The 16,910-nt window shown below is 41.3% G+C and overlaps 1 protein-coding gene across 6 annotated transcripts in view; it reads left to right on the forward strand.

Moving 5' to 3' along the window:
- NCOA7 (nuclear receptor coactivator 7) overlaps positions 1-16,910 on the forward strand; it is a 105,452-nt gene that overhangs the window by 66,617 nt on the left and 21,925 nt on the right. For 4 of the 6 annotated variants that reach the window (XM_076333533.1, XM_076333534.1, XM_076333536.1 and 1 more), the window contains 7 exons: positions 1,693-1,772; positions 2,633-2,740; positions 4,160-4,261; positions 5,318-5,443; positions 7,788-7,972; positions 9,419-10,485; positions 11,969-12,137. In XM_076333533.1, the coding sequence (XP_076189648.1) occupies positions 1,693-1,772; positions 2,633-2,740; positions 4,160-4,261; positions 5,318-5,443; positions 7,788-7,972; positions 9,419-10,485; positions 11,969-12,137 (1,837 nt within the window). The remainder of the gene's footprint in view (positions 1-1,692; positions 1,773-2,632; positions 2,741-4,159; positions 4,262-5,317; positions 5,444-7,787; positions 7,973-9,418; positions 10,486-11,968; positions 12,138-16,910) is intronic. The other 2 variants (XM_076333537.1, XM_076333538.1) reach the window with 2 other exon arrangements.

Below are 16,910 nucleotides of genomic sequence, written 5' to 3' on the forward strand. Positions count from 1 at the left end.
TGCTATGGGTCTCCAGCCTGAGAGATGAAAAGTCTTGAGATCATTGAGTGATGCTCTGTTCCAAAATGCTGTCAGGGAAAAGCCAGCGTCATCCTGATCTTCCTCTTCCTACCTCTGCCCTTCATGCCATGTATACTATCCACATGTACTTAAATTGTGTGTGTTTAGTCCCTGCATGCTTTCTGCCTCTGTTACATTGTGGGAAAAACGTCTTTGCTATCTGTTACATCGCTAACCGTGGCACTTCTCATGACTGCATCCCTGGCCGGTAGTGGGCGGGGTACCTCTGCAGTAATGCCTGGTTGTATGTTCAGCTGCGTGCACCAGGCTGGGCTCTTGTGAGTCTCTGTTGACTGAAGGAGACGGTCTCTGACTGTGTAGCCTCTGGAAGACACTGAGGCAGCCCCCAGCATTAACCTCGCTGTGGAAATGGGCTGGCAGAAGGGTCAGGTGCAGCATGCTTCTGAGCCCCTCCTTTCTTCTTGTGTACATTACAGTGGGGCAGGCGAGTCCTTGCCCTTCCTTTTACTATCTGCCTCTTGCTCTCTGGAAATAGCAAAGGTTGCAGCAAAGCCTGAATGCGAGCCAGAAGCCCTGCACTGCCATTCCCTGTCCTTTCCTCCCTGACCTCCTCCTGGAGCTGTCGGCTTGGACTGCGGGAACGGTCCCCCCAGGAGGGCAGCGTCTCCCCGCTCCTGGTCCTGGCTTCTGGCTTTGCCGGGCCCAGCCCTGCCTTGCCTTCTCGCCTCTTCCTGTCTCGGCCGGGCTTCAGCACCCTGCCGGAAGCAGCAGGACCTTTCCGAGGGGCCGGGGGCAAGCAGGCTGGACGAGCAGGGCAGCCATGCACGGCCTCTCTGCGCTCCGGCCCCGCTCCTGGAGCTGGGGCTGCGTGCCACCCTCGTCCCCCCCAGGTATGCGGGTCTGGGTTCGGGGTGCTGAGGGTGAGCCCTTGGGTCCGGTGTCGCTTTCAGGGAGCTGGGGTTGGCTGGGCAGCAGGCGTCTTCCCTGATCCTCGGCTTTGCCTACCCTCTGCTGTGGTAAGAATTGGAAATAGCTACCCTGCTCATGCTCCCGAGAGCTCACATGTGCCTTTTGAGTCTTGCAAGGGTTTCTGCAGGTGCGATGAGTTTTGCATGCTGTAGCTGATGGAAAATGTCTTCTGAACAAGCTTTATGCTTTCTGATACTTGACTGTATACTGTATGCCTGCGTGTTTTGCAGGACTCGGCATACTTTTACCTTCAGAGTTTAAAATAGTATTTAAATATGATGTACTAGTGGTGAAGTGGTGATTAACCAGTATTTGTTATAGTTGTACTGATTCAGTATCAGTGCGTACGTTCATCTGCTGGTTTCTGCCTCAGCCTTGATAGCAGCTCATCACACAAACTACTTGTATCCAGCAGCTGAATTGTGTAAGAATCGCAGAGAAAAACATGGGAGCAGTTCTGTATTGATATGGTATCATGCATACATTACTCTTGCAGAGTTCCTGAATGATTACTAAACCTGCTGTACTTGATGAAGTTTTGCTTGCCTTGCAATGCAATTTTAAGGCCTAACAGATGTTTTTGATGTGCCCTCTTGTTCCTGTTCACAGCTGCAATTTGCACATCCTGTAGATCTTTCAAAACGTGTTGATAGGCAAACACCTTGAAAGTCAATTACTTGAATAATTTTTTTTTCTCTTTAGATGACAACCAAAACAAAACCAATGAAAAGAAAGAGAAAAAAATGGTTTCTCAGAAACCCCTTGGTACCATAGAATATACTGTAAGTATTGGTGTGTGCTTTGTTCATGTCTGCTTTTTGACAGTGGAGTTGTTGAGGTCGAGAGGGAGCCAGTGGCACAAAACTGAAAGCGCTAAGTGAATGCTGGCTGCAGTTTGTACCTGTCTCAACAGGGATTGCTGCAAGTATCATTGTGTGGGAAGAGCTAGGCTCACGTCCTGAACCACTCACTGTTCAACCCAGGTCCTCTGCCTCTTCTCACAGCTGTCAGTCCTGTTTTTACTTCGGCACCATGGCTCTTTAGTAGAGTAATCAGTTTTGTTACTCTGAAAAATACTTCCATTCCACAGTGTTACTTAGGTCATCAAATAGTTGGCCTGTGCTTGGTCCTGAGATGATTTGAGACCTCTTTAAGCTGGAGCAGGGTGGCAGTGTGCTGCTGCGGCGGCTCAGAGGACTAACTCTGCCCAGGAGGTCTCTGTGTGTGAGCCAGCCAGGTCCCTGAACCCCACCCTCCATCACACAGAGCGACTGTGGAAAGCGAGTGTCCCAGCTGGGAACAGCACAAATGCCTGACGTGCTGCGACTGCTGAAGGTCTAATGAACTTTTCAGTGTGTGTCCTTTCCCCACTTGCCAGACCAGTTCTAAATAAGGTGGTGCTGCTTTAAAGTTTTATGAGAAAAGGAGAGGGACATCTCTAACACCTCTCCATTTTATCTACTGTATAGTATGAGAGAATATTTTTTTCTTTTTATTGATACTGGCTTATCACATAAGCTATTAAACAGGGTGTGTTGAGACCATCACATCTGTTCCCTGCAAACAGTCTGTTAGACGGTTTTAGTTCAGCTGGTGTGCTGAATGTTCACTATGGTATCTTAAGCTTCAACTCTTTCTTCAGGCTGGAAATCAGGACACCATAAACAGCATAGCATTAAAGTTTAACATCACCCCAAACAAGCTTGTGGAGCTCAATAAACTTTTCACGCAGACGATTGTGCCAGGCCAGGTAAATCTTTTATGTTTTTTTTTTTAATACCTGAAACCTGATTATTTGCTATGTATTTAAAAGCTTTTTACTACTTTCACATATCTTTTAGGTACTTGGATGCAAGGATAATGGACAGTAATTTAAATCCCTCAAAGGGGAACTCGCTAGGTCATTACCTGGAGTTGAGGTGCGGGGGGGGCTTTGTAATTGCCATATCTGACTCCTATTATTTATTTGCTGTCACTAAAGCTTAAAAATGACTCTGAAGCTCGAGAGGGTAATGTAGCTGTTGCAAGAGAGTCGAATTCTTGGAAAGCCTAGGTGAATGCTACATATAATACATTAAAGAATTAGAGAGTTAGATACAGTAATTGAAATGGCTCTTTGCCATTATGTTGGGGATGAGTCAGTCTCCTGTAAAATGAGAAACAAATGGAGATAGACTGTTTTTGGGAGAGTCAGGTAATGGAAATGCAAATGTGAAGGCTAACACCTGGTTCATGAAGAGCAGATCTCTACTTCTGCTTCATGGACATGAAGAGATTGAAGTGTCCTGATTTGCAGATGGGGAAACTGAGGCACAAAGAGATGGCATGACTTGCCTAAGAATACCCAGCAGGCAAAAGCTGAGATAAGCAAAATGGTTTTATTTTTCTGAACATTTTTAGTTTAAAACTAAACTGTGAACTTTTTTTTTAACTTTAAAAGTATCTCTCTTTGCTCTGACACTTGCAACAAATGACTCTGTGTTTTTATTTGGGGTGGAGGTCCAAAGCTGTACTGCAATTTTAGTATTGCTGTACTAAAAATCTGGGATGTTTACTGTGAGGGAATGTGAAAATTCGAACAAAGCATTATATTTTTATATGCACTTGTATTAGTGTAAGGGTTTTTTTCTTTTAGGTGTAGTACATGATGCTAAAATGCTGGTTCGTATAAAGAATTTTTTCTTAAATTCGGAGATGCAAGTATGTTTTTGGAAACAGACAACCTATAGCGAATTGTTATAAACTTCTAGCACTAAAAATCCCCCATCTTCAGCAATGGCCTTCTCTTTGGACCAGAGTTTGCTGTTACAGGTTAATGACTATTAATAGTCGTTTTACAGTTACTTGTTTTGTAGTTGCAATAGTTGCAAGACAACCTGGGATTGTAACTTTGGGGGAAAATAAGGAGTTTCTCATTCTGTGGAAAATGTTCTATTTTCTTGCTTGTGCTGCAAAACAAAACGTAGAGCTAGATCCTGTAATTAATTAGACCTGCATGTGTCCTGCCATCACCACCCGTGAAGGAGTCTAGAATAAGTAGTTGTTAAGGAGTGCATTGCAGTCACGAGCAATCAATATTGGGCTGTCTTTCTAGTAGAACGTAGTAGTTACAGTGAATAACTTTTTGAAGCTTGTGTCTTACTGTTCTGACATATGTGTTTGTATTTAGATTCTCTTTGTGCCAGAAACAAGCGCTGCGAGGCTGTCTTCTTTCAGTCCTGGTGCTCCCGTTTCTCCTTCATCATCAGATGCCGAATATGATAAACTCCCTGTAAGTCAAACATTGGTTCACTGGTCTTAAACTCAGAAAATAATTTCTGATTCTGAAGCTGAGATTCAAGGCTGTGTAAATAGCAGGTTTTTGAGGTTACGGTTCAGACCTTGTGTGTAGTGTATTGACTAACGCTAATTTTAATTTGCTGTACTACAAAATTTACCATCTCTTTAAAATATTCCAAATTAAGGGAATTCTGTCTGAGTGTAGAAACCCAGTACAAGTTCAGTTGGGCCCAGAGTCTATCAAAGCAATGGAAAATGGTGTATAGTTTTTAAAGAATAGAAAGTTAAATATGAAGAATTATTTAGTGTTTCACCCTGGAGATTTCTGTGCTGCTCTGCATTCCGGAGCCTTGATCCTGCATTGGGATCCTTGAGCACGGAGGCTGTTAGTTTAGTCTGAGCAGCCAGTTTCTTTCTAGTTAAGCGTATTATGGTGGTACCCATATATAGACTTGTCTTATGTAGACAAGACTGCTGGATTTAATCTTTGTGAAAGGCCTTGGCATAGCTGATCTTTCATTTTCCTTAGAAGGGTGATTGGCCATGATGATTTTGGATAGTAGTCTTAGGGAGTTTAGCTGTCCACCTGCTGATGTTAAAGCAATTAGACATTTCAAATCCGTAACTAACGAAAAGGAAAGTGGAGAGAAGCCTGAAGTGGATAACTGTGTTTAACCTTAGACTTACGCCTCTGTGCCACCTGCATGGGGAGTCACACCAGTGCACTGTGTGCAGAGGTCTTCAGTGTAGATGAGGTGGCAGGACTGGCCCTTTCTTAATGAGAGTACCTCTTTGAAATTCAGTGAGCTGACTTGCCTTGGCGTTTTTTAATTTCTTGCCTGTTATTTGTATGGAGGGTTTTTGTAATGTTACGAGGTTTTTCTTCCATACAGGATACTGCAGGAAGTGTACATACATACATGACCACCGCTTTTCTTCTTTAAGCAAAAGGAAAATAGTTGGTTGAACCTGGCCTTTTAGTTGCCCAAAATTTAAAAGTGTATGATTCTGGTCCTGTTGCTCTGCACTGAACTTTTTCTTTTTTAAGGATGCTGATTTGGCAAGAAAGGCCTTCAAACCAGTTGAGAGAGTCCTGTCCTCTACTTCAGAAGAGGATGAGCCTGTGGTTGTCAAATTTTTAAAAATGAATTGTCGTTACTTCACAGATGGTAAGGTAGGTGGAACCTGACTTTTGGGCATTGTTTGAGATTCTTTAAAAGCAAAATGTTTGGATAATTGAGAGATGAATACTCGGGGAGTCAAATGTGCTCCATGTTGTAATGAATGTAAATGTTATGATGGCTTTATCTGTCACTGCTGTGTTTATTGGTACCGTGGTAATATGCTGTATCATTTTGTTCTCTCAATTGTTTAATCTGTTATGATAACTGCTTCATGAAAGAGTAGCTCTTCTACCCATCTTCATTCCCTTACCATGACTTACCAGAATTATCTGTTTGAGTGTATTGCTAGATACACAGAGAAAACTGCACTTTAGAGTTATGACATGTCAAGATTAGTTGTCCAGTTCCATCCAATTGTGCAACAGCTTTATAAAACAAGCACATGCCTATCTATTTCATTTATGACTTTAAGCTAGATTTTTAACTGTTTCCAGAGCAGTGTTTCCAAATATGTCCATGTTGCTTCTGCACTTGCTAATGAATGTCATGGAAACCCTAATAAAAAGATAAATATTGCATGATACAACCTTTTCTTTCTTTTTCTTGCAAGCATTCTTGTAACATACGTGTTCCCACTGGGACTGCAACCCTAAGTTTTACAGCAGCTGTTTTAGAAGCAAAGGCACAAAGCTTGGGCAGTATTTTAACCCTCTTTTCTTCTCAAGGTTGTAAGACACTGTCTTCTTGAACTGTCTACTTTGATATATCTATTCTTGTTGATTCTGGTTTCAGTTAGATGCCTGCATGTTTGGGCTTTCAAGTTCTCTGGAATTTATAACACTGGAGATGCTAACCATTAGAGTTTAAACATATTTTTCCCTTAGTCCTGACTTTTGTAAGATGGATGTGTTTACACCTACAGTTTTTGGCTTCTTTTCGCATCGAGTGGATGTAGACTGTATTTAACCACTCTGCAATTTTTCAGTCTGCTATTTTGTAGAAAGTAATAGAGGGCTACTTGATGTCTCGCACGTAAATTAGGGCAATGCTGTCGCTTTGTTATGTGATGCTTGCTAGGTGCAGAGGATACAGATTGCCAGTTTTATGGCTGCAGGGCTGAAAAAGTAATTTGCAGTCAGAAAGATCAAAAGTGGGACGGCTTCTTTGCCAGTGTAGCTAAAATCCCTTGTTGCCTTGCTTCCTGCAGTGGCTGGGTAGGAAGTACAGCCTACTGATGTATTGCTCTTCTGGCTAAATAGAGTTACGTACCAGTGGGAGAAGCCTCTGCACTTGATTTTGATTCTTTCATCCAAACACAAACCAGGCATGTGTGCGTGAGTCATACAGGAGAAGCAAATGGGAAATACATACAGACTTCGCTTTACAAAGGAGCAGGCACATATATACTCACTTGCCAGTGCCAAGCCATCAGCTTGGTGTCTCCCTGATTTAAAAAAAAAAACAAACCAAGCTTGTGGTCCTTTACCTGCCTATTCATTAGCCTTCCTTGGCTTGCCTTGCAGATGACCGTGGATAATTAATAGTACCTACAGTGTAGGTCATTCCTGTTGATCTGTGGCTCCTATTTGTCAGATGTCATGATTTACGCACACCTTCTGAGTTGGTCTGGTGAATTTTGTAGCTCATCTGGAAGAGAGGGTGCAGGAGCAAGACATTGGAGATCTCCTTTTTAAACCTTGAAAAATGGTCAGTTGTCATAGGTTGAATGCTGAATAATGGCTGCATCCTCTTATCGAATCCATGGCTAGAGCATGTTTTCAAGAATTAAATGCGTCTTCTACAGCTGTGCAAAATATGCTTGGATCAGTGGTAGAAGCTGCTTCTAGATCAGGGAGAAACTGTTTCATGTCAGGTCCCTATATATAGAAGTTTTTTGCATGTACCTCTGGGAGAGCAGATCAAGGGGAACTGTAATGTAGCTTAGCATAGCAACCTTGACATTTCCATGAGTAAGACTGCCTTCAGGTGTGCTGGCTGCATAGAAATTCATGTATCGTATGAAGGTGTCTGCATCTAGAATAAAATGGTACTTTTTTTTTTTTTTTTTTAAATCCACTAACCTATTTTGTCTGAGATAGATTAACAGTCTGCAGTTTTAGCTTGTAGCAACCAGCACTGAAAGTTGAATAGTTCAGAAGTTTTTCCTTATCGGCCAGGAACTTGGGTGTCACTAAGCAATCTTTTTCTTTACTCTCCTTACAATGTCTGACTTGATGCAATTGGAAACCAAAATGTTTTGTTAGCAAACGTTGCATGACGGGGTATAAAGAGGCAGGAGAGAGGTTTTTCTTTTTAGGATAGTAGCCTAAAATCCAATACCAAATGATAAGTGTATCAAGTGTGATGTGCTAACTCTTCCTTCTCCTATTTTAGGGTGTAGTCGGAGGAGTCATGATAGTAACTCCAAACAATATCATGTTTGACCCACATAAGTCTGATCCTCTGGTAATTGAGAATGGCTGTGAAGAATATGGGCTCATCTGCCCCATGGAGGAGGTTGTCTCAATAGCTCTCTACAATGACATCTCTCACATGAAGATTAAAGACGCATTGCCATCGTAAGGAGTGTTCTTCCCTGAACTTATGTTTACAGATTTTCAGTAAGGGTCATGGAAAAGGAGGGGGGGGGTTGTGGAGGGGAAGAGTTTTAATGCAGCAGAATAAAACAAATCAGGGAAGGAAGGTGCCAGCAAAAGGAATGATTCACTTGTATTGTTCTTCCTCTTTCTTTTTAGAACACTTCAGTAGCAGTAGAGAGATATGGGTCATGAATATGAGAACCAAAGTGCGAAGGAGACCAGTAAAATCCAGTAACTATGCCACATCAGTGGCATGCCATGGTTGGGCTCTTGCACTGACCCATCTCTGGGGTTATTTCGGTGGAAGTGAAGAGGGTTAGATTTGGACCATTTGTTGTGTTACCAGGACTGTTCTGAGAGGAGTATTTAAAACTTCTGAAGATAACACAACTTAACTGCCGTCTTCAGTACTTACTGAAATACTAGTCTGTGGAATACTTCCACTTCAGAACCAGAAATGCATTGATAGTTCGCATTTATAATACATAATAGACGTTCTGGGATGGGCTACTTTCATTTATGCGTAGTCTAGGCACTGCTTATGTATTTGTTCTAAGCAAGGTTTTGTCCTTACAGGCAACACCTGTTGGATCAGTGAAATTCATCTGCTTCCCTCCATTTTCTCATTTCAAGAAAAACTTTCCAGATACTTGTGTTGTGCTCATTACTAGTGTGTCTAGTAACTTTTCAGTTACTTTTAAGTGATGAGAATCTTGTTTTCTCATTCACCTCAGACTTTTTAGCAATAATGAAGAGCTCAAGTTGTATGCTGTTAAGTTTTTAAGAATTTTCCATCTTGAAATGTTTTATGATTTAAAAGAAAGAAAAATCTGCTTTAAAAAGAAATCTTTGGGGAAGTCTGCATTCAAACAGTACATTTGAGTAATGGAGAAAAATAAACCAAAAGAAACCCAACTCTGTTGCCTGTCACTGTTTTGCAGTAAACATGTTCAAACAGGGTATGGCTTATCTTCGATTTGCTTTCTTCTCAAAAATACATTTGTACTGACTAGGGAAGCATGGATGGTTGTAGAGGTTGACTCATTCTCAGGTGTGGGAAATAATATTAATATGGTATGAATGAAATTCCAGCAGCTAAATACATATCCTGTGGTTTTTTGGTTACTGAACTTCTGATGACTTGCACATTGTTATTACATGTGTACCATTTCTTCACCCATGTGGCATATTCTGCCAAGTGGTTTACTCATTTTATTTCGGTATTATCCTTTCTGCATTTTCCTCCATTTTGTTTAAAATCACTTATTTCCACTGACGTATGTTTATTTTGGAGAAAGTAATTTTTCGTTGAGTTTCAGAGCTTAAGTTAAGTTGGTATATTATTTATTTTTTCTTTTCCGTTTTTTTTTTCTGTTTCCATTTTGCTTTTAACATCCAATGTACATCCATCATTTTCCCTGACAGTGACATACCAAAGGATCTTTGTCCTCTGTACAGGCCAGGAGAATGGGAAGACCTATCCTCTGAGAAAGATATCAATCCTTTCAGCAAATTCAAATCCCTTAGCAAGGAAAAGAGGCAGCAGAATGGGGATCCGTCCATTGCTCTGGGTGCCAAACAGATAAAGCCTCCAGATAAGGAAAAGGCTGCTGATTTTGAAGTTCTTCAGTCATCTGAGAGTACAAGCTCAATCAAGTCAAAGTCACTGGAGTTTCCCAGCAACATCACTGCCACCAAACGTTTGGAAAAGTTTGCTGTGGATCCATGTGCCAAGGAGCCTTCTGGGGAAAAAAATGCTTCAGATGTCAAAACCAAAGAAAAATCCCTTTTGGGAGAAGGCGAGGATGACTTCATTGAGCTGGAAAAAACGTCATCTCATACGGATAGAGGGTTGGACAGGAAAATCTCAGTAACGGAAGGCTTGCTGGTTGACCCCAGGGAGTTGGGGAGAACTAAGCAGCAGGTAACAAAACCCACTACAGAAGTCCAGGAGCACTTGACAGTTGATTCCTTGGAAAAAAAGGACAGTGTTGAACCTAAAGCTGACTTAGACTTAGAGCTGTGTGAAAAGCAAGATGTTATCCCAGAAGTAAACAAATGTGTCAGTTCCCCGACAGGTAAGGTGGAGACTGCATTGGACACTAAGAAAGAGCTAGAGAAAGATAAACTTATTGAATTTTACCTCAATAAAGATGGGAATGGGTCTCAGTCATCTGAAGACTTACACAAGGCTGAAATCCAGAAGGGTGAAAACAATAAAGCAATTGGCATAGACCTTACACTTAGCTGTTCAAAGTCCCACGCTAATGAAGTCCATACAATTAAAAGTATGGAGCTTGATTCCTGCTGTGTTGAAAGGAAAGCAACTTCATTAGAAATCAGCTCAGCAGCAGCAGAGGAAAAGGATCTGAAAGAGTCTGTGGACTCTTCATTAGTACCAGCTATAGACAAGACCTGTCAAGAAACACAGTTAGACAATCAATCAGAAATCAGACTGTGGCTGCTGCAGAAAATTCAAGTGCCAATTGAAGGTAGGTCTCTGGTTATCCTTGTTTCCTCTGAGACTTGGACAGCATTATAACGGTAACCTTTGAATTGATAGCCTTCTGCTCTAAATTTTCTCTTTTCTATAATACCTGGTCTCTCTCTCTTTTTTTTTTTTTTTTTTTTTTACTCTTGTATATTACATTTTTATATTATCTGCTATTTAGAAGAAAAAAATACCTTCAAATTCCCTAAGCTTCTAGTTTGATAAGTAGCTTGTGTGCTCTTTCCATATTCAGTGATCACTGTTTACATAATCTTCACGTCTGTTTACTGGCTTTAAGAAGGACAGTGAAGTGTCATCCAGTTGTATTGACAGGGACACTTCATGGCTAGGAATTGTCAGTCTGTATTGGTAATTTCTGTTGCTTCAGTGAAGTCTGTCAGTGTATTTCTGATAGTATCCAAAGTAGTACTGCATTGCTGTAAAGAGGGATGCCAAACTATTCTTGACACTATTTACATCTGTCTAGTGTCTTTCATGCTATGGAAACGGTTAAAGAAGTGATAGATAGGAATATATGTAGAGTCTTACTGACAGATCATTTTGTCCTGATTGGTCATTGGGTTATTATAAATAAAATTCAGGCTGTTACTGGAAAGCATATAACAAAATGAAATCTCAGTTTAGATAGCGTGTACACTTATTACTATTTCTACTACAGCCCAGTGCCTCTAATCACTAGTCCATCCTGGAGCGCTGATGCTCCTTTCTTGGTAGTTCAGTGAACCAGTAGACATACCCTTGATTCACATCAGGGATGCTAAGAGTGGAAGTCTTTATTTTAAAAGCAGTTGTTCTTAAAATGATTTTTCCTTTCTTTTGGAAGGGTTTATATCTCACTAGTTGTATTTGGTGATCGTTCTCATTGGGAGAGGAAAAAAAAAAAGCTGTATGTATACTCCTAAAATGAATGAGGCAACTTCAGTGTGATTGAGGCTATAGTTTAATAAGCAATTTTTTTGTCACGCTAGCAACGTAACGAACTTAAACTGCTCTTATGCTTGACCCTGTCTTGTGCAGACAAAAGGTGTTTGTATGGCTGTCTGACGGTCAGAGTTGAGGAACTGATTGGGGGTGGGTGCACGCGCGCGTGTGTGCAGGGTTACCCTTCAACTGGATGGGTTTCCTGGACCCAGTCAAACACTGTCCCCTTTACTTGCCTGCTTCATGTTGCAGTTTGCATCCTGATCATCTCACTGATTGGTTTTCCAGGGCTGTTCTGCACGTAGCTCTACAGCTGAGGGTGATACAGGCTGTGACAAAATGTGAATAAATGGCCACAGTTTAGGATGAACAAGGATTTATTAAACCAGTTTTGCTATTGAATGACGTGTCAGGTTTAATTCTGTGTACAGTGCCTCTAAGTATTCCTTTGCGTGAGATTATTAATATTTATGACAATGTTTTATCAGCTGCAGTATTTGGACTTTCCTGTAAGAAGCTCATTTCTTTCGTCTCTCATTCAGATATGCTTCCTTCAAAAGAGGAGAAGAGCAAGACTCCTCCAATGTTTCTGTGCATTAAAGTAGGCAAGCCCATGAGAAAGTCCTTTGCGTCTCAGGGCACCACCATGTCTCAACAGTACAGTAAAAAGATAAAGCAACCAGAGTACTGGTTTGCTGTTCCTCGGGAAAGGTAAGCTGCAGTTCATAGCATGAAAACATGTTTTGTTTTGTTGTTTTTTTTTTTTTTCTTTAAATGTATAGTGCTTTCTAGAGTTGAATCTGACTTTCCCTGCGTGGTCCAAGGTGTGAAATGCAGCAAGGATGCTGAGATGAGGAGAGGGGTGCCCTCGTTTCATTGCATGCCAGAGAGATAAAGAACTGTTTGTTGCTGGCCTAATATGGCTCCCAGTGGGAAGGAAGAAGGGATCAGGTGCCACTTGGAAGATGAAAAGAGGGATATACGTGCAGCTAACGTGATAAAAGCACTGGGGGATGATCTGGGTTTCGGCTGTAGTCTAGGAAGTGAGGAAAAGGGGAGCAGTGGCAAGAGAGGCAAGGAATCTACTAAGGTGCCAGTGCTAAAAAATAGGTATTTCACATGAGCGAAGGGGTATGATGTGGAAAAGGGAGACACTCCTAACGGAATGGGTGTGGCTATTTCTGCCTTCAGGCCCATAAAAAAAAAAGTTCCTTCCTTTGTGATAAAATCCATTTAAATTTTTTATGTGCCTGTAGGTATGTATGTATGCATAAATAGTACTATAGCAAAAAAAAAAAGAAAAGTGAAAGCCTGTAATTTTCCACATAAATCACCCAAGAATTTTCACTGGCTCTGAGGAATCAAATCCCTGGTCCTTGCTAGAAGGCAGCTAGAGCAACTCTCCGGTCTGTTGGTGAACCAAAATAGGGAAATCAGTGATCACACTTCTGGTGAATTAGATACCAGGAAGGAAGAATCTGAACTTGTGATCAATCTCAAAGGTGTCTCTGTAAGATGCAGTCAATTTTTTTCTTTTTTTTAATAATTTTTCAGAATATTTAGTTTTATTTTCAAATTTGTAGCATCTGTGTTGATTTAAGTGTTTATTTCTTGTATTTTAGAAATGAGTGTTTTAAGCAGACCAGTAGTGTGGAAGTTGCTGACCAGGGGAGGAGGGGGAGAGGTTTAATCCGGCTGGAATGTGGCCATCGGGAATGTAGCTGAAGTTAGCTTTTGGTTTGCTTGCTATCTGCTGAACCCAGTCCTTGGCTCCTCAGGGATTGCAAAAGGGCGGGTTCAGAAAATTCTAGGTTAAAGTGTGAGTAAATACTTCAAGGAGTTGGAGTGATGCTGTAATATAACACAAGGTCAGTTATTGCTTTGGGGATAGTGTATCTAATGTTGAATAAAGCTGCTGAGCTGAACTGAGGTCGTCTCCAATCATTGCTCTGTGCAACAGGTAAATCTATTAAGCTTCTTACCACAAACTTGGAAAACAGCTTCTTTACTTGTCATTTTATGAGCAGAAATTTTCTGATTAGTGAGGGGACCTAATCCATGTATAAACTGAAGTGTTGACAACTGGCTTATACTTAAGTTTTTAGAATGAGGAAAAAGTAATTTCTGCAGTGAGCTGTTGCAGCAGCACTTGGCTGTACTGGCTGACAGGTCAGATCTTTGCTGTCGGGGCTGCTGTTCAGATCTTGATCAAAATTAGTGGTGAATGTAATATAAGATTGGGTCATTTTGGTGCTGTTCATGCATGCCTGTTTTAATACCGCAGAGGTGCATAAAAGATCATGTAGAACTTAAAATTAAATGCGAGACCCACTCGTTCGTATTAATGCAAGACAAGTCTTTGCCTAACAAGTCAGTGTTTTCTCCAAACTCTCGGATGCCTTCCCAAAGCAAAATGCATCACTTCCTACCCGCTGGTGATATTCTTGCACTAGTATTGCATAGCATATAATTGTCAGTGTTGCATCTTGAGTGCCATGGACAGTAGGTCGTTTGGGATGGCTTTGGAATGTATTTTTGGTACAATGTATTAAAATAATTTACTGAGTTTAAAAACATTTGGAATGCAATTTATATTCATGTATGAAAATATCAATCAATATCATCTCATTGGCCATAAAGCAGCATAAATAAAACACTTTCTGTCCAGTGCACATTAGCTTGTGCAGCATCTTAATGTTTTGTAGTAATTAAAAACAGACAAACAAACCAAACCTGGACTGAGATTGTGAAGAAATTGGTGTGCATGTCTATAGTCACTGTGTAAGTTAAATCTTCCTCTCATTTGCATTTAATTACATTTTTCCATGGTCTCTTACTGTTTGCTGTTAAAACAGCTTCTGTCATCAATTGTGAAAATGGCTCCATTTTCAGCCTGGGGCCTGTAGCCCACCGCCCCTGGTAGAACTGCTCATCCATCTTCAGGCTGCTGCTGCTTTCCTGGCCTTAGCAGGCTGCATGAAGGCTGGACTCGGGGCGGGGGGGGGGGGTGGGGGGTGGAGACGTACTTACCTTTTTAAATTTTTTTTTGCCTTCTTTTTTACTTTTTTTTTTTTAATGGAAGCCTCTGGAAACATGATTAATACAGAGAGAAGACTGTTAGGCTGATATTCTTTATGAAGGCTGTCAATAAGTCTTAAGTCTTGATTGCCTTTTGTGGCTGTTGTAGGTTTTCTCTCTTCCTACGTGGCTTCCCGGGTGCCGAGAGTGTCCTGGCGTGCGTCGCCCCGTGACCCGCACAGCGTGGCTGAGTTAATCAGTGACTACAGGGCTGCTTTGCATTGCCCGCTTGATCACAGTGGTGCTCGGCTTGACACGTAGCAGGGGGAGATAGACATCTTGAGTTGCCTTATATACGGATTACTACAGATTACTCCGTCTAGGGCAGCTTCTTGTCGGGTTCAACTGAGCAGAGAGGCACCCATGTTTTTGGACACTGATAGAGAGATTGATTCTTTTCCTGAGAAGTCTTGCAATGGGTATAGCTTACAGTATTAGAGGGTAAGTCTTACACGCTCTTACTAAATGGATTTATGTTTAAATGGTATGCAGATTTTCCACCCTAGTGGATTTTGAGTAGTAGCAGGTCAGTAATTATGTCACAGATTTCCTCAGGGTCTTGCAGAGGAAAATGCCTTGCACTGGGGCAGAGATAGTAATGCAGAATTTCTTTGTTTATAAACATGTGTCCTAACAAATAATTTCCTCATTTTAGCATTGACTAGTTCCTCAGTCAAGAAGTAGATCTCACTGATTATCTATAATATAAATTTGGCAGACAAGTTTGGTTTATGAATGTGTAATTTGCATTGATGTTGATGTAAAAGACATTGCACTGAGATCATGCTGCTGAGAGAGCCTCTGCTTTTTTGGAAGTTTCTTTTTTGAGAGCAGGCAGATTTTCAAGGAGGAAAAGTAACAGGGCTTGAGCTTTGCTTCTGTTTTTCAGTCTTAGCTTCCTGCCCCATTGATAAGTTTGGTTTGGGGAGTTGGGTGAGTTTTGGTTTGATTTTTTTGTTACTGTTTCTGTGGGGTTTCCTTTTGTAGAGCAAGAATGTTGCCTGGTTGTGACTCCTGTTAGTATCTAGTGCATAACACCCTGTAGTTAATAGGTTTGAAGCTGAGATCTGGAAGAACTTGCAGCACAAGTAGCTGGAGTCAATACCTACGTGATGCTTCCATGCAGTTACACAGGGCTTTGCATAGAGAGACAATGGTTAAGATGGTTCTGATGCTGAAGGATCACTCTTCCATGCCCTTCTTAATGGAATGGAATAGGTAGCATAAAGCTTAGATTTAGACTCCTTTTGAATTAGCCTTCTACAAATAGAGTACTCCTAGGCTCCTGATAAATAAGATATCAAACTATACAAATAAAACCTATGAAAACCTGTTTGTATCGATAGCTTAATATCTTATAATGAGGGCTCATATAAGTTTATATAAGCCTGTATAAGCATATGAGGGCTTACGATACCTTAGCCCTCATAAGATTCATGAATGATTATCATCTAGTCAGGCATGTTTATAACAAAGTCGTAGGACTCCTCTGAATTAATTCCTGTTTCTAGGCCAGGAGCTGTGGTTGGACTTAGAGCTTTTGTACATGTATCACAGGATGCAGAAACCCTCTCCCGCTACCCAAACACACAAATTTGGAAGTAGCCCCCCTCCCACCTGTGACTGACTTGAAGACATTCATTTATGGAAAACTGGTTTGCCTCTGCCCTCAAAGAAGTCAGATATTGTTGCCGTATCAACAGAAATGGTGGTGGTGATGATGTCAGTTTGGGACCTCCTAAATTAGAGTATATCTTTTAGAAGAAAGATAATTTATGGTTCCCCCTCAACAATCAGCTGTAGCTTGACAAGTTGTCTGGTGTGTTTTATTGATAATTGCCTTTGCTCTTTTTCAGTGCACTATATACCTACTTCAGTTTTTCTGGCTTCTGGTCCCTGGTTGTGGTTTTATCTGTATTACCAGGATTCAGTTCCTCTTAATGTAGGCTATCACAGGGTATTGCTCCTGTAAGCTAAATAACTCTTTTTGCCTCTTGCTGTACGGCAGTTGGTTTTGCATCTCTAAGCTGCAACACTTGAGCGTGACTTGGGAATGGTGCACCAGAGATGGGCAGAGTATTCCAGCAGTGGTCACCAAAGTGTCGAACACCAAACTAAACACAATCTCATTCCTTCTGCTAAATGTTGCTTTCTTGGTACGTTCAAGGATCGCACCAAGTATTGTCATCAGTGTGCTGGTGCGGAGCTCTTACTCCAAAATTCAGAGCTGTTATCCCAGGTCTCTAGCGTCCTTCTGCCACGGGTAAAGTACTATCCTGCAAGCACAGCCTCTGCTCACTGGTCTTCAGTGTGTGCTCTTCTGTTTGGATGCATTCACACACACAGCTGATTGTGCCCAGTTTACGAAGCAATGCAGTGGCATAAATACCCCACAAAGCTTTTGTC

Source organism: Aptenodytes patagonicus, chromosome 3, assembly GCF_965638725.1.
Source record: "Aptenodytes patagonicus chromosome 3, bAptPat1.pri.cur, whole genome shotgun sequence".
Classification (NCBI taxonomy): Eukaryota; Metazoa; Chordata; class Aves; order Sphenisciformes; family Spheniscidae; genus Aptenodytes; species Aptenodytes patagonicus.